At 36.6% G+C, this 26,467-nt stretch overlaps 1 protein-coding gene across 6 annotated transcripts in view; it reads left to right on the top strand.

Moving 5' to 3' along the window:
- The first annotated feature begins 266 nt into the window (after positions 1-266).
- The window catches only part of chl1a (cell adhesion molecule L1-like a), a 60,635-nt gene continuing 34,434 nt past the window's right edge, over positions 267-26,467 (top strand). For 3 of the 6 annotated variants that reach the window (XM_028016324.1, XM_028016315.1, XM_028016293.1), the window contains exons 1-5: positions 269-629; positions 23,670-23,825; positions 24,273-24,381; positions 24,475-24,662; positions 24,753-24,875. In XM_028016324.1, coding sequence (XP_027872125.1) covers positions 23,744-23,825; positions 24,273-24,381; positions 24,475-24,662; positions 24,753-24,875 — 502 coding nt within the window. In that variant the 5' untranslated portion in view covers positions 269-629; positions 23,670-23,743. Of the gene's footprint in view, positions 630-21,119; positions 21,241-23,669; positions 23,826-24,272; positions 24,382-24,474; positions 24,663-24,752; positions 24,876-26,467 lie in introns of those variants that run through there. The other 3 variants (XM_028016332.1, XM_028016301.1, XM_028016307.1) reach the window with 3 other exon arrangements.

Genomic DNA, 26,467 nt, shown 5'->3' with positions numbered 1-26,467 from the left:
ATATAGTAAAGGCAGCTTAATATTCTTTCTTAATATTCTTTCAGTGAAATAATCATCATAATATGTAGATTTGGTGAATTTCAGACAGGAGTGAGGGAAGTTATCTGTGCAGCAAACGTGTCTGAATAAACAGTCACACATTCAGGTCACTAATAATGTTCCAGAGATCCGTAGGCTGCTGTTTTGCATATTAGCCTGTACGCAGGTAACGTCAGAGGTGATATATGTGCTCGAGGGCACAAGAATGACGCTGACATTACGCACGAGCGCGCACCAAAAAACATTTACCCACTTTCCACTCCAAGCCCATAGGTACCTATCATCTTTCTGTGACAAGAGACACTCGGCTCACACAGAGTCGCTCCTTGTCCTTTGACCCCACAAGCTTCCAAAATAGAGGAACAACCTTGAGGAGACTTGGGTCGGAGCGGCAGTTGTTAACAACTCTCTGTGTTGCCCGTCACTCAGCAGACTTTCAGGCTGTCAACAGCGGAGGTTATAAAACTTGTGGTAAAGTTTACACGGCAGTGGCGTTTGTTAGTTCTCCCACTGCGGAGTGGACTTTTTCTTCTCTAAACATTTCATCGGAAGCCAAGAGAGGTCCTGCTCTAAAGCTGCTCTGCTTGTGGGTGAGTTTTATATATTTACCTACCTCTATTCCGGGTTAGGCACTTTGCGATGGTAAACCTCATCATTTACAAACACAACTGCAGAACGCCAAGTCAAAACATTCAGTTAAGTACATGGAGCTCGGACACAGGAAATAAAGATATCAGCTGTGAAGACGTGTGGCGGAGTGTAGAATCTCATTGCAGAGCCAGAGAAACAAATGCACACACTGTTGAATATTTTATTTTTTTAGTGTTAAGTTTGCATCGCAATGAAAAAAATTTGTCAAAGATTTCGAAGGGGATTAGCTATTGAATTTATCACATATTAAAAAAGTTGAAACGGGCATCCAGGACCAGCCCAAGTTACTATTAGAGTTTGTGGCTGGTTATATTCTGGCCCAAAGAAATGAGCTGTTTTAATAAAAAAAATAACAAAGTGCATTTATTTTCAGCTGTTGCTGGTGATTATTTACATACCGTAGCTTTACATTCTGTGCTCTAACTACTTTTTACTTTTGTATGCACTTTTTCATCTAACTAGAGGCTAAGCCAAACTACTCAAAAATGTATCAAGAGCTGAAAAAGACAAAAAAACAAGACCTGAAAGTTGTTTGAATTCACAATTTGAAAAGCACAGTATAATTTTGTCTATGTGTTAAGCCACCCACAGCATCATGAAAAAGTGTTTAAAGGCTTATAAGTTTTTCTGTTTTTGTCTCACGTCTCAGATCAAACAAACATACAAACCCTGACCCTGTATGATTACAAGTTATTGCTCTCTAAAACTAATGACCAGTTGTGTCCCTCTTGGCATCAACAACTGTTAGACAAACTGTTATTTCTTGTAACAGGTACTGAGACATGTGCACTGATAGGGAGTTATTTTGGCCCCGGTTTTCAGAGAATAATTTTTATAAAGCCAGATTTGAAGATTTTTGAGCATGAATAATCTGTTTAAGGTCATGCCACAGCAATTGAATCAGGTTTAAATCCAGATGTGAATTGAGCAACTCTAAAACCTTCTTTTTGTGCGCTTGAGCTTAAGGTTGGAAACTGATGGACACTCAGGATTTTTTTATTTCTGTCATTAAGCTGAATTCATGGTTCATAAAGACAAATCACTTGGGCCCTTAAGGAAAAAAATAGATTACCTTCATAAAGTTTGGTTGTCAGTATGATTTTGTTTTTCTGAATGGCTGTTCAGATATGATAGGATGTATATTTTCTTTTTTTAAAAAAACTTTAATTTTTCTCTCTAGCCCACAGAATATTCTCCTCTAATAGGAAAATAAGTTTAGAGGAGTTTTTGTGATCTTTTAGGTAAGCAATGATTTTCATATTGGAGGTCTCTGTTGAAGGTCATTATTATCTTTTTATTAAATTCTAAATGCTGACCTCAGCTGAGGTCTTCTGTGATTTAAATGTAATTCTGGGTTATTTTGTGGATAAGTCTAAAATTCAAGCCTTACTTTTTCACATACAGCCAGTTTGCTTTCACAAACCCCCTTTTTTCCATACTAAGTAAAATCCTGCTCTAAGGATTTTAATATCACACTAAATGACTCAGGTGATTAAAATGCATTAGATCTTCTAAAATATATTTCATTATGACAAAAAAAGAAGAAGAAGAAAAAAAGCAAATGTAGAGCAAATCTGCCAAGAGGCAAATACTTCACTCAACTGTTTTTTTTTTTTTTTTTTTTTTTGCTCTGAGCTCAGTAAAACTGTACAGAAAATGGTGGACAGTAAATATTGAAAAGTGAAAAGGTGAACCCTGAAAAGAAATTCTGCTCGGGGCTTACAACCTCGCTTGCAGTACAGAACTTGCAGAACTTACATTTTACCATTGACAGTCTGAGTTTATGGTGAGACTCTCTTTACTGTTCCTGTTGTGAGTGAAAGGAAGTGCTGGTGGTTTAGGTGACATGAATATTTGGCCAGGCTGTTTAGCTGTCTGACGCTTTGGGCAAAATATGGCCCAGTGTTTTTCTGTGAGTGACCCAGCTTGACTGAAATGTGATAATTGCAGGGAATCTTGCTCCCTGCTGTGATGTTTAGTTCGAGCTTTCAGCAGATTAATAGACAGGAGAGCCGACTGTCACATGAGATCAGGATAAATCTTGAAACACATCCTGTGCTGGGATTGTTGTGAGATCCCCTTCACATTCAACAAACAGGGTCTTGTTTTGCCACATTAGAGAATAAAGAGAAATGTGCAGAAAAATCATAAAACTGCACAACTTAGAAAAATATGATTATAATTCCTTTAACTGTACAAGAAGATTGAGATGTTGGATGGTGTGCCTTAAACTTACTGCCTTTACTCAATAAATGCCATCAGTTAAAAATCTGATGAATGATTCATTTGATGTTATGGACATTAATTTCACTGCATGAAAAAAGAAAGCGGTGTATGTTTTATTTTTCTATATTTTAAACCATTAAAACATTGTGCTCACCAATTAGACACACCATTGTGACCATACACAGGAATAGCAGGTAGGATTAATAGAGCAGGAAGTGAACACTTTGTCCTCCAAAGTTGGTGCATTAAAAGCAGAAAGAATATGTATGCAGAAAGATCCAAACAGATCTGACAAGAATCAAATTGTGATGACTGGGTCAGAGGAAATGTGCAGTTTTTGTGGTGTGTTCCTGCTTTGTAGTGATAAATTTATTCATCAAGAGGAGACCAGTCAATGATTGAAGTCAAACAGACTAACTGGCCAAGTGAGTTAGTTACTGTCTTGTATCAGCTGAAAACAGAGACCACTGTCATGTTGCGCGCATTTAATGTGCATCATTTCTTGCCATAAACACAAATCGGACAGTTTGCTGTGAAATGCACCAAGAAGAACAGATCATCTGACCTAAGCCAACGTTAATTTCTATTTATGAAAATAAACCAAAAAGACATCACACACCAACAATATGTTTACTACTTTAAAATAGTAGATTTCCAACACCCAGATTGTCTGTAACACTTATCAACTAAACTCATCTCCACACCATGTATGGTTCTTTAGTGCAGATTTGACTTTTGAATGGCCAGAGGTAGCTTAGGCCAGGGTTCCACTTTTAAGGTTCATGACATCACTGTTTTTATGAAAGTCTATGGTGCATGCTGCAGTCAGGGTGAAAACACACACGCTAATACTTAGATGACAATATCTTAGTGATTTATGTATTGTACAGCCTTAGAATAGATGCAGTATTAAGTAGGTTTTTATATTTCACTGCAATGCATTTGTACTCTAGCTGTCCGTAATATCTTTTGGCGGCTAGATGGACTCTCTCTGCCCTTCCACACCTGACACTGACTTTAGATTGAAAGGCTCCAGGGACATGAAAAAGCAAAAGAAGTGTGAGGAAAATGAAGGTTAATCAGAGTTGATACCGTCACCACAGAAATGAGCAATAGTATTGTACCAGGACATTTCCAAATAACCTGCACCTCTGTTATTAACAAGACCGCAAATGTTAGAGCTTAAATGTTTATGTGGGTACAAAATGTTTAACTAAAAAGCTGGTTGTGAAAAATGACAAAGAGCCAGGTGTGATTTATTAGCTCTGTTTCATTTCAGTAACTTGGTTCAAAGTTATGGAACATAAATTGTTTAATAAGAGCTTGAGAGACTGGATTATATTCTGCTGAGCTAATAAAAACGTTTCTGATTTGCCAGTACTGCCCATAGATCATCTTTCAGGAGCCATGAACAATTTGCTCTTTGAAGGAGGATATTGCTAGGATTTTTGACAGCTTCGTTTTTACTGAATAAATTACAGATGTAGACCCACATGAAAATGTCAAAGTGCCAATTGCCAGATAACACACTGAAGAAGCTTGTAGTTTCCCCAAATATTATCATACTTCTGTGGAAATATATAATTTAAGAGAAAATATTTTATTAGAAGTTATACACTCATTCTAGGGCTCTAGTGATAACTCGAATGATTCGAGTACCTTGATTATTAAAATTCCTTGAAGCAAATTATCCGCCTCAAATTGAGGCAAATTATCTGTGCCAAGTATGTTCCTGGCCGGATATTATTTGTGTTGCGCAACGCTCTCACTTCCGCCTATGAGTTGTTAGATGTTATGCTGCTATGTGCTAGCAGCATAGTTTTCAAGTTCAGTTTTCAAGTTTGGAGGGGATTTCTTTGATTGATGACACTGTTCAGGTTTTTATTGTTTGTTCAGGGACCAATAGGTATCCTTAGAATGACGGGTGCTATCCAATGAATACAACTTTTCTCCTCCAAAAACTGCTGCCTGTTAGCCAATTGGCAGTGAACAGTGGTGAAGAGCGTGCCAAAAGTATTTATACAGGTGGAGGGGATGGACGGAACACTGTGGGCAGCTGTAGATGCTTAGCATAAGTGTAGCTTTACAGACAAACCGGAAAATAAACGTACCGCCATCCTGGCCACAACAACTGGGTGGCGAAGTGCATTGTGGCAGTACATAGCAGACAGATGTGTTTCTGTGTGAGATGTAGGTACCAAAGATCCTGTTGTTAACATGGACACAAGAGCTATAACTGGCTGGGCAAAGTGAGAGTTCGAATATTAATTAAATTCCCTGAAGATGAATTCATAATCTAAAAACTGTATAGAGTCTAGACTTTTGTATTTGTGAGCCTGCTGCTTTATTATTCGATTGAATATAGTTTCAGTTTTTGTACAATCTTTTTCCAAGTTAACTTTAAAAGTAAGCTGTTACAAGTTAATTTTCTGAACTAGAGAAAAGTAATTATAGGGGATGCACGGATATGAAAATTTGGGCCGAAGTTAATATCCGATACTAGTACTTATGGCAGAATTTACAGCTATTTTATTTGATCACATTTTTATTCGATTACCCAATTAATTGTCCGAATAATCAATCGATTTCCCAATTACTAAAATAATAATTTACAACAGCCCTATTGGATAAGTATTTCAAAATTTCAGAGGAAAAAAAAAAATATCATGGAAAGTCACCAACACTCAGTCCCCAGGGGGACACAGACAGAAGATGTAACGCTCCCTCAGTAAATCATCATTCGTAGTTTTTCAGTGATCCTACACCCACAGACAGGTAGACACAGCATATGTCGCAACATGCTAGGCGTGTTGTCTCCAGCTCACTTCTCTCTCTCCCTGTCAAAGACGTTTGGAGATAACTGCCCCTCAGCAAATTCTGTAATTGTATAATTAGTGCATGCTGCTGCAGTGCTCTGCTAAACCCTAAATTTGCAGGGTGGAGATCTAACAAATACACCTCATCAATTCCTTTACATAGTGAACATTCCACACATTATGATTTGGAAACATGCACACAAAAGTCCTTTTCTTTATTTAGCACATTTGATTGATCAAAAATGTTAAATATAATAGATATGCCGTGACAGGATGAAGTATATTTAGATGCTGTCAGCATCTAAGCGGCTCATTGTTATCCATTGAGAGCAGCTCGTGCAGTGTAAGAGCCTTACCAGGCAGGGGGTGAGTCTCTTAGCCACTTAATCAGTGCTGCACTGGGAAGAACAAAACTCCATGACAGTCACTTATAGTCAACAAAGTTATGGTATCAACGTGAAACCACTGCATGAAGTAGCAGAGCATAACCTAATAATCTTATTTAGTGGGCAAAGAAAGCTGATTGCGAATTAACTTTGCTCTTCAGAGCTCTCATAGGCTGTAATTTGTTGTTTGTTGCTTGGAATTGATTTCAGTGTTAAAACTTTGTGTATGAGGCATACGCAGTTGGAAACAATGTTAATTAGAAAAACACAAAGACCAAAAAACACATTAGCTAAAAAAATAAGAGAAAACAGTTAGCTGCCTTGTGTGAACATTGCTCATCACTGCATTGCTGAGAGATTCTTAAATTAATCCCATGTAAAAGTTTAAATCCTAGCAAATTTTGAATTATACGTTCTGTTTTAAATGTAAAATCACTGACAAATCACAGTAAATGATGTGCTTGTTAAGCTGAATGCAGGGGAGCTTTTAAGTGGATGACGAAGGCTCCAAATTATCTCTTGCTCCCTGCAGAGAAGAAGGAGTAAGTGTTTGGTTTTCTCTGAGATGCACAATAATCGCATCTTTTGCATACGAGTGGTCGGAGACAAAAGCCTTCATGTGGATTAGCCATTTAAATGCTCTTTAGCATGATAATCTGACAGTATTACATGCATGAATTAATTAAACACTCTTTGTACTCTGCAATCTGGTCTTAAGATTGCAGCTACAACTGTCAGAAACATTACAACTGAATTTTGCCTGTAATAACCTCTTAACTGTCAGCACCAAATGGGTCCGACAATGGGTCCATGAGGACGTAGGTGTCGTCATGGAAGTTAGTAGGTTAATTTTGTTTAATCTTTATATGTTAGATTCCATATGCAGCTTTATTCTATCCACGAGGTTCTGATGAAATTATATTAGTCAAACACTGAAACATCAGATTATTTTTTAGAAGGGCAGGGGGCAATCTAGAGAGAGTCCTAGCAGTACTGAACTTCTTCCATTAAGAAAATAACGCAGACCACTTTGCACAATCTGGCTTCGAATGTCTAAAGAATTTAGACATTCGAAACATCTAAAGAAGAATGTCTAAATTTTACTTCATTGCTAAGTTTCTGCCCTGATATGCACCAATGTGTTACATTGTGTTACAATCATGTTGAATCAACTAAATGTACTGCAGAGGTACTTTTAAAAAAGTTTTCAAAGCATCTCAAAATGACCAGTGGATATCAAAATCAGTGTTGTAGCGAAGACTGTCAAAATTTCTGGAAGAGGGAACACAATTTTCTGATCTTATGGAGTATGTTGGCCTTTAATCATATTCCGTTCAGTTATTTAGTTATTTACTTAGTTGTGTTTTATAAAGTATTGTTCGGGAAAAAAACAAAAACAAAACAAAATTGGCAGCTTAGACCTCAAAGAAAACCTGAAACCAGTCTTACTGGCACTTCTTTCATTTGTTTATGTGTGACGTTGACTGAAATGTAAAACAATTCTTTATCATGCAACTTCCAGCTTGGATTCTGGCCTTAAAAAGACATCCAGCATCTTACTCAGTCATCTACTGGTGGTACAAGAAGATGACCATGAAAGAGAAACTAAAGTTTGAATGTGTGCATTTGTCTGGATAATGTATTGCTGCACTCTGAGGACAGTCAGTCCACATTTGGAATGCCTGGGAAATATTTACTGCAGTCACTGACACACAGGAACTTGCAAGTGCTCAACACCGTGTTTTAAAATAGAGGCACCACTCTATTTCAATCAAAAAACTGATTGCCTTCAACCTCGTCTGCCTTTTAAAATACTTGTTGATATATTTGCTAGCTTCAGTGTTTCACCCTGTTGAGGGGATGAAGGCTTCTACTCTGAGAAAAACTTTCCAGTAAACTCTGCCAGCTTAGATACCAGGATTCTGGTTTCCATGGAGCCTGGCTTTTGCCCTTTCAGACCCAGCTCCTCCTAACTACGAAGAGCGAAGGTCGTGACCACTCTAGCCGACAAATGTTTGGAGGAATCAGCGCCTCACGCAGGAGGCACAAATAATGGAATCCTCTCTGAGTTGGGTGATTCAGTTTAACTGCGGTCACCTATGCTGGCCCAAACTCCTCTTTACTCCCCACATGTGCTTAATTTTCTGGAACATTTGAGCAGGTTTGACGGCCAATAGACTGCTTTCCTCCTGGTGAGTGAGGAGCATAGTTTGTTGGCTCCTAAAATGCTCTTCCCCCAACATTCATCTCGACTCTTGCTTTTGAACAGTGCCCTCACTGTTAAGACTCAGGACAAACACTCATACTGAGTCAGAAATACAGAAATAAGCTGTGACATCTGTGATCTATCACCTTGTTGACTGTGACAGCATGTCCCTTCTGCTAGATTTGGAAGTAAACATCCTCTCTATATGTGGGCCCCTCCTGTTAATTTGTCAATGGCTCAGTGAACATTTACTTTGCTGTGTCAAACATTCAAAACAGAACATAGCAGTTCTAGACAGTCGATGAAAGATTATGATAGGTTTCACTGTTGAAGAGAAGATAAGGACATTGCTATGATGCATGTCTTGTTCCTACACGTTCCTTCTTGTTGGGAATATAACTGCACTTGCTGATTCCCACAACTGATAAAGGGATAAAAAACTGGCTTCTTTGTCTGGCCAAAGTTTCCCTCCTGACAAGATCCAAAATGCAGCACCTTACAAAAGTATTCATACCTCTAGACGTTATTTACTCTTGGTGAATTTAAAGCTACCTATTACTGCATTTTATTTGGACTTTATGTGATAAGTCAAAGTAATGCACAATTGTGAAATGGAAAGAAAATGACATATGGTTTTCAAATAAAAGTTTGGAAGCTGTTGACTGCATTTGTATTCAGCTTCCATGTGAAGGCCACTGAGGTTTGCTAGGAATGAGAGTATGGGTTAGTTCTCTTTAAAAGTCCCTGGGGATGTTCTTAGATCACATGACTAATAATTTCTATGACACAACAGGATTTAAAAAAATACATGATGGATTTTACTAGTAAACAGAGAATGGCTCACCATCGAAACCAAATATGATCTAAAAGATATGGGCAATGAAAACAGAAATGGTTCAACAGACAACATCAATATTTGTCTCTTTTACAGGACGTAAATGCTCTACAAGAAAAATATTGTTGAAGGAGCTGAAGATCATCATGAGTGCTTTCACTGTGTGAACGAGCCCTGCAAATCTTGTCTAACATGAAAATGTTATACAATATATTCAGACGGTGTTGTGATAGTTTTTGTTTTATGTTTATAATGTTTTTCCAAACAAAGTTGTGCATTACAATTTTGGCACACCATTCAGGGGATTAGGGTTGACACCAGCACTCATAATTTTGCTCCTCTACTGCTGGTATTCTGGACTACATGCTCTAAAATCGGGTCTATTGGAATTTGATTCATGTGCTAATGAGTTACATTCCCATGCATTTCTCTCTCCTGCACCACAGATAAACCCCCCACCCAAACTCTGCTCCACAGCTTTTTGACTCTTTTTATTTTTCTCACCCTTTATTCTTTGTATCAGTAGCTCTGCCCTTGTTTGCCACAGCATGGTAGCAATGTTGCCCTCAGAGAAATTGTTGATTTGCATCAGGACATGCACTGCATCTGAAAAAATCAGATTGCATCTTTTAAAAAATTTGATGTACGCATTTAAATGAATATAAAGAAAGTAGATCAATAACTATTTGAGATAAACATGATCTGGGTGACTTGTTCCTTGGCTTGTTGTTTAGATAATCCAGATAAGAAAAAAGTTAAATATCTTTCCTTTGCTGCCTGCTGCATAGACATTTTCCTTAATCGCGTAATAATCATACAAAATAGTTTTTTCTCAGAGAGTATCAGATTTTTATTATTTTAAAGATTAGAACTCAATAATTTGACAACTTAAAATACTTTTTAGTGGCGTCCTTAGTCTAACTCAACACAGCTGTGAATCTCGCTTTTTGCCTGGATCTACATGAATATTAAACAAAACATTTCCTTAATAGAACCAGACTTCCTCATTGTCTATAAAAAGTATAAGACAAACAAATGATATGATTCCTTGATTCAAATTGTTGTCATATGAACAGGCAGATATGTAGATGAATACAGTTGCAAACTATAAAATATAAATATGTTTTTGCCAGAACAGTTTCACCAAGATTTATGTAAACTTTGAGAGCAATGGCGCTGAAGAGTGGCATATGAGTTTAAAAAATGTCAGTGAAAGCAAGCTCCAATATTCATGTAGAAATCAATATTGAACTCTTATTTATATGCTTCCTAGACATATTGGTATGTCAGCTGCTCATTCACATTATGATTCTCCAGTTCCACCCCATCTGAAAGGTACTCTACTGGAACGAGATCTTATGACAGTGGGTGCCAGTAGAGTGAACTACTCTCATGAACTATGTTAACAAGTAATTGAACTGTGGAAAGTGTGTGTAGATTTTATTTTATTCCTGAAAGAAAGTTCTGTGCGTCTCTAAATGTAGAGACTTTATGTCTCGAGCACATAAAGCCTGCAGAGCAGAATAGTCCTGGCCAATCTGTTTTATTCTTTGAGCATTTAATCTTTTCTTCTGGTTAACAGCTAATTCAGAGTATACATGACAGAATGAATTTTCTTGCAACACCGAGTCTCATTGGATATTTTAGCCCGTGGACATAAAAGCTCGGATCATTTTAGCTGAAGTGTCGATCATAAGCTAACGCCACTGGCTATTCTTTGAAATTACTCTGTTGCGGATGTCTTTGTTTCACTGGAGTTATTAGAAAGCACATATGAAATGGGGCACAGTTATTGGCTTAGCTAAAAGTGGTGCAACAGCATTCAATAAATATAAAAACATTTTGGGGCTTGAAGTTCTTCTGAACTTGATTTCCAGCAGTGCTGTTAACAACAGGCTTTTATTTGGGAGAATATTGATCCATGAATTGCTATGTGGAATGTCATCAGAATTACCTCAATCTCAAATTCCTTTGTTGATTCTTGTATTAATTCTACTTGGTTTTGTTTCAATACAAAATATTTTGAAACACTGAAACAAAGATTAAAATTTAAACTACTTTTAAGTCCACTCCATATCGCACATCTAAGAACTGTGGAAAGAGGTTTATATATATATTTTTTTCAGGCTACACAATCATAATCGGGTTATAAATTAATCCTCAGCATACAAAAGGAGGCGAAACGAGTCAGAGGAAGACAAATAGGGTAATTTAGTGAAAATTACATTTAAAATTCAACAGGATATTCATCAGCTGATAAATAATTTTAGAAGGGAATAGTGAGTTGCCCTGTAGTTTGAGATTAATCACTTTCAAATTTAGCTTACTTGTGCTTGATATGAGTGTTTCTAATAGGCTGGTAGAAATGTTGCTCACTGTGATGAAGATGGTTTTCCAAAGTCCATAAATGTTTTGGAACTGATCCCTATTTTCATAAATCCCCCATCCCCAAACAATTTTATTATTTAGATTAAAATAATCTAAATAATAAATAATTTAGATTAAAATAATCTAAGTAATAGGGCATCATTGACCTGGAAAAAAGTCTTTATCAGATCCTTGTTGTGAACTTTCGTGGTGTTCTGTTAAAAGATCCAGTTATCGCAGTACAGATGAGGGCCCTCAGTAGAGAGGAATGCCCTCTACAACATTTTTACATATTCAACTCTGATTTGACTCCTCCTGTGAAACTTCATTGTTCTGTAGAAACAACAAGGTCCAAACAGCACTGTTAAAAGTCTGTGTCCTCATGTAGGACTACGTTACCGACCGAGGAAGATTCAGTTAATGAGCAATCTGCAGTTAGCGCATGTTAGATGCACACAGTCTCTCAAAAGCATGACTCCTCTGCTGTGCCATGTAGAAAACATCTTCAGTGTAATCTCCTGATCTTACCAGTAACACCATCAAAATCCACATAATTTTTTTCTCCTGTCAAAGAATAACGGTTTCTTCCACTTTTTAGGGTCTAATGTTGTGTCCTCCAAAGTAGAGTCTACCATTTGACTTATTTGTCACAATACCTTTGGAGCGTTTTAAAACTATTTGAAATGACTGTCTTGTTGCGTTCAACATCAAGAGAGTGACGAAACATTGGAGAGTTGAAACATTGTGAGAGGCTTTGTTTGTAGAACTTAACAATCTTGACAAGTTCAAAGACAAGACAAGATGGCACAAGCCTTTGTGCCTGTGCCATCAGAGGGCTATGAAGGTGGAAATACCATAAAAGAAATAATATGAAAGTCTGATTTATATACAGATTTAGCGTTTTTAAAGCCATCATCTTAAAGTTTTTTTATCAGCTGATGAACAGATGGTTGGAGTCCACCAACTCAAATAATCACAAAAATGCTAATACAATTTGCAATTTTTGGGCTGGTCAGGAGTGGATGCAAAGTAAAGACAGTGATAAAACTACTCATTAACAAATTATTGAAATATTAATAAATAACTGTCTCTACATTCAATCTGCATTTATTGAAATTAAATACTATTGAACAACTTTTCATAATGATGATATTTGCCACTATACAGATAAAAATAGCTTTGATTTGATTGATAAAATAATATTTACCCACAATACTGTTCTCTTGAAAGTTTTATTTATGTACGTACATAAGAAGTTATAGCATGCTGGCTTTGCTCCACAGGTCTTGAGTTTTGTGGTATAAAGCAAACATGAAAGAGCACATGGATACCAACCTAGACCTTACAAAAGGTTTGGATTGTTTAATTCCATGCTGTCATCTATGTGTGCTGTTATTTTTCATGTCTGTTCTGTTTTGTTAGACTGTTCAGATTTCATGTTGTTTTTGTGTTGGCACCATGAGCGCGGGAGACAGGCTGGAGACAGATGTTTGTACTTTCTGATTTGCTCAGGTGCTAGAAATAAAGTTAGTTTGAGAAATGTTCTTTTTTTATTTTTTTTTAATTTATTTATTTTTTTTTACTTTCTCAGTCAAATGATCAAATTCTACCTCATACCAAGGTTAGACTGTGAAAAAATAGACCAGAGTATTTTGACCTGACAACATTATTCTACTAAAATATTTTTAAAAAGAGTAAAAGAGCTTAAATCAGATATTGAAGGTATGTTGCCTGATTTGAATAGTGTAAAAGCCTTTGGATCTAGAAAATGTGCAACTTAAAGAACACGATCTCTCAAAGAAAACATTTTATCCTATCAAATTCACTATTCTCTTAAATTTAAATTGGCATAAACAAGCCAATTGTGTGTATTTGTTTCAATGCATATTTTGTCAGCACACTGAAGAAGAGGATAATCCTGTCTCAGTTTTTTGACAATGCTTCAGTTTTCATTCCTTTTCACTGTTGGATAAGAGGTAAAAATCTTTAGGTATGGAAAGAAAACCTAAAAGCAACTCCCAGAACAGTATAACAACACGGTTAGTATCGACTGTTTTACTTATTCTGACTCCAGCAGTACCTTAGTGTGAGAAATTGAGGTACTCTGCTTGGGAATTGCCCCAGGGTAGGTTGCATCTCTGGTTTACAGTAAACAGGCTTTGCTTGATACTTGGCTTTGAATGTAAGACCAACCACATTGCTACCTATCTGCCTTTACTGTACTTGTGCCAAAACAACATGACATAATTAGAACTTGTAACTTTTTTATGAGGCACACCTCTTAACTTGTTAGAAGTTGTTGAGTGAGTCATTCGCATGTGGACCGATTCGATCTAATAACATTTTATCCACTTTTTAGACTAACATCCGAACTTCTAACTGAATGCAGTAAAGCCACTAAAACACTTTTTAATGGACCCTTTCAATTTGGCACACAGGCAGGAGCAAACTCTTTAATTCATGGCGTTCCAAATATGCAAATGCAGAAAGGCACTGACACTTTCACAGGGTTCCCCCTTTCAGGAGCCTGTGTCAGACAGCAGTGATGCTGCTGCACTAACAAGCTGATGCAAGGTTCAACTCCTGTGCTTGTTGTCTCAGGAGTTACGTAGGTACCTACCTAAGTAATACGTTTCCATATGGGCCACAAGCTCTTAACCATGATGTCACTTGAACAAAGGCTTAAATTCAGGTAATATAAAAAAGTCACGTTGTATTTGACTCGATTTGAAAATGGCCACAGCGTTACGTATTGGTTGCTTGCTGTGCATTCAGACTTCAGATTTCAGATTTATTATGGCTGTTTTATAAAACTTGAATCATTAGCAGTCGGGGGTCACTGCCTTGTTAGTTAACACATTTTTTTCTCTAACTGCATGCTTTGTTCTCTTGGGTTTCCTTTCTGTGCTGTGTAGATCATTTAGGACTGGATATGTCCATAGTCCTTTATTAATCAGACTTATGTGATTGCTGTCTGGAAAAAATCTTACTGCTACTTAATGATGAAGAAACTAAAAGACAAGGTTATTGGTGCAGCAGATTAAAACATTATCTTAACATAATTTAAAATAATTCAAAGCTGTCTGTACATCACCTTATAGTTCCAGATTACAGGATTAATTTAGCATTTAAAATAGAAAGTGAGCTTTTATTGTTCAAACCTGGTGATGACTCTGCCTGCTGTCTCACTATTTCTGTTTTAATCTATAATGTAAAGTGAGAGTTATTTTACGAGTTCAACCATTTCTTTTAACTGCTGAACTTACAGTATGTCATTTGGTCTTTTAAAACCTTGATCAAAATGTTACTATGTTTCAGGAAATCTTTGAAAATTAACTTTAAGGTAACTCATGTGTTTTATTGTCAAGATGTGCTGAAGTAAACTCCTCAAAACTACCGTAGTTAAATGCCAGTGAAGCAAGAGTGGATTGATCAGTGATTTTAATGGTTTTGTAGAAACAGAAGGCTAAATTGCTTTCACTGGCTTTCACTGGCTTGTAAACTTGAGAGTATTACTGGATTATGTGCAACACCTTTAAAAGTCATGCATTTGGGACCCACCTCTGCTCTCAAAATCTTTTCATCCAGGCAAACAGAAGTTAAGTCAGAAAGATTACTTTTTATCCTTTGCTTGTTCTGACTGCAGGTGAAACCCAACTTTTGTCTTGGGAAAATTACACAAAAATGTCCACTTAGACATCCAGAAAGTGTGCATTTGATAGGGATAGTGAGAGATAATCAATAGAAAAGTCAGAGTGATGTTTTTGATCCCAAATCAAAGAATTTGACTTAAAGGTGCCAAGTATTGAGAAAACAATACTACACAAAGTGTACTGTATGTCCCTGTGATAACTTACGGCTAATGGAAACAGACTTTTACAAATACTGGATAAAACATGAAGATAAATTCTTTTTTCAATTTAAAGTTTCAGTTAATGTGCAAAAATATGTTTTACCCGGGGAAAAGCATCACCTTCACTCTGAACTTTGTGAAGGATTTTTCTCTTATTACTTTTTAGACTACAAAGCGGTGTGTTGTATTTGATACTATTAAAAAAGGAAGGTATGTAACAATATCCAGGAAGCGGCTTAGGGGATGCCTTCGTCTTAGAAAATATGCACTGCAGAAACCACAGGATTGGAAAATGATCAAATTATATGAGAACAAATTGAACTAGTGTACATGGAGGATTTATTAAAGGGACAGTTTTGTATGCCATTTTGTTAAAAGTATCTCCTCTCTTCTTTGTCTTTTTCAAACTTTGCTAATAAAAGGGACTGTTTCTATGCAAATTGCAATGTTGAGACAAAACAGATAGAATATGCTGACAATTTTACAAACTCTGTTAAAATACCACTTTGGGTCTTCAAGATGATCCCATAAACTAATCACCAGCATAGCTCAGACCAGACTGCAATGTTTCTTTTGTTTGCTTCTTTGCAAAAGTGAAGAACAGTATGCCGGTTCTGGAAAGAGTGACGAGATCCTCTCATAGCTCCAGTGTGTGATGGAAGGAAGCCTATCTTTGAATCTTTTCTGTGCTGTTGGCCATGGGGAACTGATTTAGCTCCTGAATAACACTCTTTGTCACTCCACAACTGCAAGGGACATATTTCCATGGTGATTTACTTTGTTGTTTTGTAATCCATGTTAATGAGAGGTCTTAAATTATTTGTCACAACTATTTTCTCTATATTCACTGTAATAGCTCTACATTTCCTTACATTAATTTAATATTTACCAAAGACAGAAGATGTAGTGGTTAAATGAAATGTGCATAAGTGAAATACCAAACCTTTGACTGAGGAATCTGTGGTTGTCATAGCGTGTTATGTATTTGCGTGCAAGGCCAGCTCCTTTTCAGGAGGCAGCTCTCTACATGTCACTCCACTAATCACAGTGTTCCAGCACAGGAAGCATTTAAACCCCGACTGAGTGAATGTTGATGAGCCACACACACAAACCGATACACACCTAAAGCACACTGAGAAAACCATTCATTATAAACAATGAAGGAGTGATTCTGCATAAAACTAACCAGTAATCATTTATAAATCTGTGTGCTTGTTAAATAGGATTGCGAGGGGGAAATGATCAGGGTTAAGGAGGACGAATCGGAGTAGTATTTCAGAAATAATTAACATTTAGTAAAATTAACACAAGGAGACCCTAAAATCAATTATATGTCATGTTTTCCATGCTGATGTAAGTTTTAATATGTTTTTGTTGAACTGTGTTTATGTTGTGGAATATGAACTATGTTCATTTATTTCAAACCTGTCGTGTCTGTCAACACTGCAGATGTGCTATGCCACTGTTTCTTTTTATTATACTGGAAATGCAGGTTTGCTAAGCTTGTGTTTGATGTGTCAGAGAGCTGTTTGGGCAAATTCCAGGCATGCACGGTTAGCATTTTGTCTAAGAACATAGAGAGCTGAAACACAAATAAGCTGCATGTTAGGGCACTGACAGTTTTGGTAGAGGCTAAGGACGGAGTGTTGTTTAAAGTTAAGTCTGACTTTAAACAGCTAAGTCCTTTTGACATGTCTCTAATGCTTGCGTAGCAGTTTTCATTTGTCAAGACATTTTTCCATTGAAACCGAATTTCTCTCCAACTTCGTTGTTAGCTTCCATACATATGAAAACCTGCCAATCGACCAGAAATTGAAATGCATCTTGATTATCTAAGATCAAGATTCAAAATATCAGAAAATCAAAAATGGATTTTAATCTTATTTATTTTAAGCATCAAAATCATAGAATAGAAAAACAATTGAAGAAATAGATTTGACAAAACTGGCAACCATTGGAGAGCTCTAAGGCCAAAATGAATGCTGGCCAAAAGAAACAAGAAGATTTCATACAGAACATCTTGATGACCCAAAGACGTTTGAAAATAAATTATATGGACTAATGAGACAAGACTGGAACTTCCTGGAACTTGTGTTTCCAGTTGTATCTAATGTACAAGTAACACTGCATTTCAGAAAAAGAAAATCCATCATATGTAGTAGGACATGGTGGAGGTAGTGTGATGATTTGGACTTCTTTACTGGTTCAGCATTAGATGACCTGCCATGATTGATAGAACAATGGATTCTGCTGTCCACCTGCAAAGTCCTAGTCATAAATTTCACTCTGTTTTACATATTCAGATAAATTTACTTGTTGATGCTTTTCCCTCCTTTTTTTGTTCTCCCAATTCTGTCATTACTTCTGTACTTGTCCTTAGTAAGCTTTAATTGAAGAGAGAAAAAAAAATACCCTTTTGTTATTTGTTTCTATTGTCTTGTAGGAAATATTTGAGGCCCAGGAAACTGGGACAGAAATACCACATGACAAAGATTTGGAGGAGGGGCAACTCTGTTGCATAGTTTGAATGCACAAAAGACATATGCCTCTCATTTGTTTTACAAGCATCCCTTATGTACTGGTTTGGACATTGTTGTGTGTCATTATGTAACAATTTCCATGTTGTCAGTTCACTGAGTCATTTGTGCTGAAACATATATTAACATTTTCGCATTCAGTGTCTTGAAATGTTATTGATTTATTCCGAAGCAAATTCTGATCTAAATAGGGTTGTGTGCATTTGACCTAAATGTTTGCCAACCATTTTTGTGAAACAGCTCTAGTTCATTCAGCTTAGATGGATAGTATCTGTGAACAGCAACTTTCAAGTCTTGCTGGAGATTTTCAATTGCACCTAGATCTGGGCTTTAACTAGACCATTCCTCCTATGACTATACTTTGATTTATAGCTCTGGCTGCATGTTCAGGGTTGTTGTGCTGTTGTTGTTACTTCTGAATTCTCTGCATTATTTTCAGTGAGCGAGAATAAAGAGAATCACAAATTCACACCACACTTTTTAGATTTATGTTTGTAAAATAGTTTTGAAAAGCATGTGCCATTTTCTTACATTTCACAAGATACATAAAAAATTGTGATGTATAGTGAGAAAATGCAAAAAATACCAAAGCATTCAAAATATTTTTGAGGCAATATACTTAAGCTAATTTCATTTCTTTTTAAATAAGCTGAATAATGTTAAACAGCCCATTAAGATAAATCCCTTTATTTCCATGTAGAGAAGGAACCTCAGGTGTAATCACTCAAGATTTATTTTGATGCCTTGTGTGAAGAGTTGTACTCAAAGATGTCTATTGCATCTGAATAAGCAAGGCCATGGTATTGCCAGCTGTTAAGAGGGCCTGAGTTCCTCTGGTGTCATTCAATGACTCTTAGATGTGTTTTAAATTTCTGAAACATTATATTGATGTTTACAAAAGATTTACATTTAGACAATTGATACATATTTTCAAGGACAGAAAACTTGTGGTGTACTGATTCAGGTATGCTGCCTTATTTCATTTGTACTCATACTCAGTAAATTAGAATTTATGTACTGATGAGTTTCATTTGTCAGATTAAAAGTACCTTTTGAAAACAACAACCTTGAACGCTTTTAGTTGATGTGCATCTACATTTGAGACTAAGCTTTAAAGTTCTTTTTCCAGAGTTTATACAAACCGCGCTTCATTAGACATGAAGTAGGTCTGTGTGATGCGCTGAAAAAGGTCTTGAATGAAGTGTGTAATTATGTCCAGACCTTCCTTTAGTGGTTACAGGGAGTTTAGTCTGGGTTGCAGAAAAGGCTGGAAATATTTTCATCTAGACTTGCAGGTCTAAATTTATAACTTGTCAAATGATGCTGCATTTTTACCATGAAAAATGTAAGACCTTACATGGGAATGTCTAGGAGTGAATTTATATATTTATAAATGCCTTTATTCTAAATTTCCTCACTAACCTTACAGTTCACACATTAATCGTATTTCTCTTGTGTGATGCAGCGTATTAGGCAGTGTATGGCTGCTAATGAAATTTTGCCAGCACATTGTCAATGAGCTATAGACAAGTATTCACTTTAATTTGAAAATCAGGCCTTTATTTTGAAGGGGACATGAGCAGCCTTGAGTGTGCACAAAAGTTGATTCGTTCAAAAGAGAGACTGATCCAGAATGGAGAGCTTTTAACTCTATATACTTCTATATACAGATAGAAGTATCTGTATATAGATAACATTGCTATATGGTACAACATATAGCAATGTCGTACCATTGCTATATCAGTGCGCACATTACCAGTGTTGCAATCGATTGTTTGGAAGGCAATATTGCAGTTATTTCCAATTGTCGTGAATAAACACTTTGCATGCCAATAACAGTGTCAGTCTATTGATGGAGTCTCATTGTGGACAGCTGAAATTTACTAAAAATGCAGGATGTCACAGTTGTAAGCCATAATAAAGTAGAAGAGCAATTCAAATGTTAGGCATTCCTACTCTGGACAGCCCTACCTAGTCTTTTATTACAAAATGTAAAGGTAAAGTGGCTCTATTAGTGGATAACACCCAGCTGTTATCAGCAATTACAGCATAAATTATTATTATTAGAGACAATACACAGTGTGTGGGTGGACACTGAATTTGTACACCGGGTTGTCCTGTTTTTTCAGTTTAACATTGCCCAGCAAGGGACTACAGCCTTGATACGCAAATTTGAAAATATAATTTGACAGCAGTTTTTCCTACAAGATAAATATTTATACCAAGATGATACAAGGTTTTTTGTATGCCATGTCATAAATAAAAGTTAAACATACTTCGATATAGAAAATTTAATACATAGATCTGTATTTGCCTTTCAGATTCAACTATTGATGTGCAATTTAAGCAGTGCAAAAGAAAAAAAAAATCCTACTTTAGTAATGTCTTCATTTGATTTAACAAATTATGTTGTACACGTTGCACTTGTAAAAGTAACTGAACTACCTGGTTGTCCAATTTCAATGCTTAATATTGTATTGCCTGGTATTATGTCTCTTGGGGAACCTTTACGTAAAACAACAAATATAAATTGTTTGAAAAGCTCAAAAAGAGATGCTAATTAAAACTAAATTGTTTTTCTAGACATAAAAAGCCACTTAATACTTAAGCCACTTAAAGCCGCCTTTACTTAATTGTACATGACATTTAGAAAAAAAACATTAAGAGGAACAAAAAACTTGATTCGTACCCATACCATTCAGTCTCTCTCTGAAAGTTTTTCCCAATGTTCCATCTATCCCTAAAATGATGCATGGAATTTAAAGCACAAGAAGTGTTGGGCTCAGTAGAACCAGATGACTTTGCCCTCTTGTCAAGGGGACTGTAAGACTCATTGCATTAAAATCACTGAGAATAAGCTGAGTTAAAATTGCCTTTCATGATTTGCGGAGGGAGCGTGGAAGGATCTAGAAAATCAAGGGAAAGAATGAGAGAGAGAGCATAAGGCATGCCTGTACTTCTTTTACACTCGGTTTTTAAACACCATCCAAGCATGCCCCCCGCTGTGCAGTCTTAGTCCCAGTCATTGTCGCGGGATTTGAGAGCTTCTCTGCCAAGTGAGAGGCTTTGGCGGCATATGTCACTTCAGTGAGTCTACTGTCGCTTCTTTAGTAGCTTGAGTAGAATGGTGGGGAGTGAGGCATGTCTGTGCAGAGGAGCAGTGTGAGGTGAAAGAGGAAAGACAAGTCAGAGATGTTTGTTCAAACAGAGAGAGAGAGTGAAAGAGTTTCTTGAGTGAACTACTCATTGTTTTTTTACTCTTATATGAACATGTTTGCCTCGGGCCCCTGGCATAGGTGGAAGATGTAAAATGACTCAAGAACTGTGAGTATCGGTTACTTTAAGAAAACTTAGATTTTTCTGTTGAAAAGATGTTTCCTTCCTGTGAACTTGAGCAGATTAACATGTAAGACTATGACTGCTTGAATTTGGAATGTGTGCTGAAGTTGCGTCTGTCCTCAACTGAGACTTGTTATCGGTAGGAAGAAAGGAGGTGTGGGGTTCACAGTGTACAGCATGTGTTTGCCTGGATTAGTCGTGTAGTACTGACACTCTTCATGCCTTTGGCCGACTAATGGCTTAAGTAATACAATCCCTGTGGATTTGTGACTGTGATCTGCCATGTGTTCAGGTAATAGATCCCTTGTCTCCAAAAACAAATGCTTCATGTGTTTACATAGGCACCCCACGCTGCTCTGCACTCCAAGGATTTATTCTTTTAAAATGAATGGTGTTGGGTTTGTTTGGCTTAACTTTGAAGAAACTGGTTTGCAGGTCTAGTAATTTGCCTTCTTCACAATGTTCTTTGAGTGTGCAACAGTAAATTAGTAGATTTGCTGCTGGTGAATAAAACTGCTTTGGATTGTTTCTGTGCTGTGAACATCAGCAGAAGACAACACTTTTCATGTCATTTAAGGGCTGTGGGGTTCCTACCTCACTAGGGCTTTGCAGATATTGCTGGTCTGATCTAGTCTGCTTGATTTGATCTAAATTCAGACTCACTGCTTCTATCATTTCTCTCATGCCTGTGCAGTACCTTCAAAGTCTGTCAGAGGCAATGTCCATCCAAAATCTTTTGCTTATAACCAAGACAAAATGTTAGAGACTAGCATGGTAGCACTACAAGTATTTTTGGTTCATAACAGCTGTTATGAACCAAAAATAATGTAGACTTTAACTCTTTCTGGATTTTTATGAAAGTTGCCAACATGCAGGTTGAAAAATCAAAAGTATAAAACAAAGTAACTTTCCTACACTCTGATCAGGTATCCTTTTATCTGCTCTAAGCTCAGATCTTTCTTGCTCTCTTGTAGCCTGAATGAACCACGGATATTTTCCAACATGTTTTAGAAGACGCAGTTTTCCTTTAGACTTATTTTTTTTATATTCCTGTACATTTTCAGACTGTATATACTCACTTCACTGAAGAAAAAAGGAAGATTATGGACATTGCTGTGAAATAAACACTGGACCAGATTAGTTTTTATTCTAAACCACAATAGATAATCCCAAACCCCCTAACGCAAATAATGCCCAATCTCTTAATTTGGTTTAATTGATACTAAATTAAAGAAGCTTAATCCCAAATCTAGTCCAAAACAATTGTGTTGTCTGTAGAGCTTGGGGTAGTTCACAGCCGTTCTGCAGCATTACACTGTATGACTGCTGGAGGTCCCTGCCTTTATTCTCCTGATAGTGGGATTAGCTGCAGGGTGAACCCATTTTGCACTGGCACCCCTGCCGCCACAGTCTCAGCACTTTGAGAACTAAGCTGTGAAACACTGACTGACTTAGTCCAATTTATAGACTGCCATCTTGAATCTAGTGATTGTAGCAGATGACAGCTAAGCCTTTGTGCCATTTGGGTTTACAGTAAGCATGTCATGGGGATGCCACCACCAGTCGGCTTAACAGTTCAAATAAATGGTTATCGCATGACAAGTTGTCTCCTGTGTTATCTTATCTCAAATCAATTGACCTTCACAAAAATGTTCATCAAAATTGAACAGGCATTGTTTTGGTCAGGTTATTAAAGTACCATAACACCAGTTTTACTTTACACTGCAATTGATCACACATTTATTCTAGTAGGTGTAAAAAATATTCAAGACTTGTTAATTTCCACAGTAGACAAATGTACACAGCAAACGACTAAAAGTTATGTCAGCCAATTTGAAGATTGTAGCGAAATGATCCATCACTTTAGCATATCTGTTAAGCAAAAAGACATGCATGTGTAATAAATACATAACACTAAAAGTGTTATCTTTTTGACTTGTACAAATATAAAACAGGTTTTTATAAATTTATGTTAAGTAAAGTGTGATGTCCTGGTTTAGTGAGAAAAAATTATCTAACCAAAATCACAAAAAATAGACCGATCTGAAAAACATGGGGGATCTACAGTACATCAAAACAAGAATAGCTCTCAGGCAAAACAAATAAAGGAATAAAACTATAACCGTGGAAACAAAACAAACAAAAGCAACCCAGGAATCAACTAATGAAATCCTTAATTTTTATTTGTTGACTATGTTCACACAGCAGGATAATGTAAGAACTACTTCGTCTCTCACTTTAAATAAACCTTAAACATGGAGATAATTATCACTATGGAGTAACGTCTCCTAGCTTAAACACTCACCTGAAATCCAGGGTTCATTATTTCGTCTTGCACACTAATCTGTGAGCATGTCCTGATACATCACATTGCTGAACACAAGATTTCTGCTTTCCAATTTCTACCTTTTCAGGTCCACTGTGGCTTGTGAATTTCCACACATGTGGAGCTGATCCCCACGTTTCCTGATTTTCTTCATTAAGAATCATGAGGAGGCCAGGCGACCTGCTACTCGTTCTGCTTTGGACCTTTACATCCAGAGCCAGAAGCCTTAATATTCCTTTCGAAGGTAGGACTGACACAAAGCTAACTGAAATTATATTTAGTAGTACTTGCTGACAGTCCTATTATGTCAACGCTTCATTGAAATGGGAGATTCCTACAGTATGGCATTCCCTTTTTGATGTCGAAACACATTTGTTTACCTTTCCAGAGCAAGAATGTTAACTGCTTTTAAAAGCTCTTAGCAAGCAATGGAAAGCTTAAGGTAAATTGTTTATGTGGAAAAGGTTGAAGGCTTGTTTTAAAGTGACGAATGCATGGCAATCAAGCATTCCTATGCTATTTTAGGTCAGCGTTTGCTCAGATTACACAGGGTTTTTCTCTCAGCGTCACATGAAACAGAAAGAAACAGCTGAGAACAAACAAAAACGGCCAGACTAAACAAATGTGTGAGTTGCAGTTTAATTCTCGCTGCTTTGATTTAACATTTCTCTTTTGTGTTTTTATTTTAAAGTGGAGCAACCTCCAACTATAACCAACCATACAGCAGGTCCCATTATTGCACTTCCTTTTGACAATACACTGACTATAAGATGTGAAGCCAGGGGTAACCCACCACCAGCGTAAGTAATAGCAGTTTGCACAGATTAGATAAATCAGAGAAGTCTTGGTTAAAACAGACTGATAGAATCTGGGTACATATTTTACTCCAACAGATACACATGGACAAAGGATGGCCAGGAGCTAAACCTTCCAAACATCCCAACAGTCAAAACAGACAACAGAAATGGGACATTCATGTTTCACAACAAGCACTTTGCCCAGTTCAGGGGTAAATACAGATGCTTTGCTTCCAATAAGCTGGGAACTGCCATGACGGAGGAGATTGAAATCGTACTTTCCAGTAAGTAAAGGTTACATACAAACAACAGAAAAATAACAAATTGACACGATCGTGATAATCTTTTTTGTTTTCAATGTTTGTATTTATTAGCTTCACCCAAGTTCCCAAAGGAAACATTTGATACCATTGTCGTTAAGGAGGGCTATCCAATTACTCTTCACTGTAACCCTCCAGAAGGTGTGGCCCCACGTCAGATCTATTGGATGACTCATGGTAAGCCTCACGCTCCTGTTTTATCTCATGTTGAAAACGAATTAATACTCAAAATAATATTTTTATTTTAAGATTTAAGTTATTTCAATTTTTGTTCTGCTTCTGATGCAATATTTGTGTGCCTTGTACATCAGAAACATATGTACCCTTGAAATTATTTTTCTCATTAAGTGAAAGTAATTTCACTAAACATTGAGGTTTGTGACGATAAACCTCGATGTTTTTTCACAATTTGAAATGGTTGACTAGGAGCAAATACTGTATAATTTTGAAGTGAAAAGAAAATCTGAGCAGTGTGTTGTAAAATTGTATTCAGTTCCCTTTGCCAAGACTTTTTTCAACCACTTTTTGCTGCAATTATAGCTGTGATTTTTTCTTAAAAATTATGTTCTTACCTGCTCTGCACATTTAAAGACCAAACATTTTTAATACTTGTAAATTAGCTCAAACTCAGTAAGACAGGATGGACAGTGTCTATGAACAGCAATTTTCAAGTCTTATCAAGCTTTTTCAGCTTCATCCTGTTTATGACTTTGGATTTGACTCTTCTGTGTTTGGTCATAATCAAATTCCATTTTGGCTGTGTTGCTAAATGCTTACTCAGGTGCCATGTGTATACAAGATTTTTAGTTTGTATATTTATGTTCACCACTTACTCCACGGTTTGAAGTTGTAAATCATTCAGTATTGCCACACTGTGACACAAGTCTGCATATAGAAATTCAAGTTTGTGCATTTACATGAGTTTCATATCTGTAGAAAACAAAGGTTAAGGCATATAGGTGTGGAAAGAACAAGCAAAATGAAGTTAGTTTGTATGAAATTAGTTGTTTCGGTTACAATTGTGTTATAAAACCTTAACTCTTTCAACTTTATCCATTTTATTAAAAGCTTTTCAGCCAATTTGTGATCTACATCTGGAGTGTTTAAACCATCTCCAACATCTGTGTGGCAAATAGCTGGAAGTATGCTGAGCATGCACAGTTTTGGGATGTTATAAAATTCAAAGTCAGGCAGTCTGAGGAGCTCAAGGGGTGAGGTTTTTCATCTTAAAACTAGCAGTAATAAAAATATTTAAATTCTGATTGGTCTTTTGACTTTATACAGATGTTGGATCATTGAAATCTAACATCTTATTTACAAGAGAGTCGTGTGAAGCTTATTAAAACCTTCTAACTTTTGAATCAGTTGTGATCAGTTGATTTACTGGGTAAAGCATTTTAAGAGCTGAATCTGGACAAACATATTTTTCAGCCTCTACTAACTCTGTGCCATACTTTAAACTGCAAATATTCTATAGTGTGTTGTTGTATTCTGGCTCAAACTCATTGAGAGAGCGCAGTGAGATGACGGACTCTTGTGTCTTCATTGCTTTTTGCTGCTCTGCTGTATTAGGAATGCACGTGTGTAATTCTTCCAGACTAGAGACATTATTTGCATGTATATGCCTTTCAAAACAGATGCAAAATGTGGGCTTTCACCTTTCAATCCTGATGCACTGTGAACCTGTCTATATCTTGAAGGGATTTACGGCCTGGAATCAAAGTATTTGTGAACATTGCAGAAGAGACAGCAATTCGCAGTGAATGAAA

This window comes from Xiphophorus couchianus, chromosome 1, assembly GCF_001444195.1.
Source record: "Xiphophorus couchianus chromosome 1, X_couchianus-1.0, whole genome shotgun sequence".
Lineage (NCBI taxonomy): Eukaryota > Metazoa > Chordata > Actinopteri > Cyprinodontiformes > Poeciliidae > Xiphophorus > Xiphophorus couchianus.
Note: the sequence above shows the minus strand (reverse complement) of the source record. Positions and strands in the feature narration are given on the sequence as shown.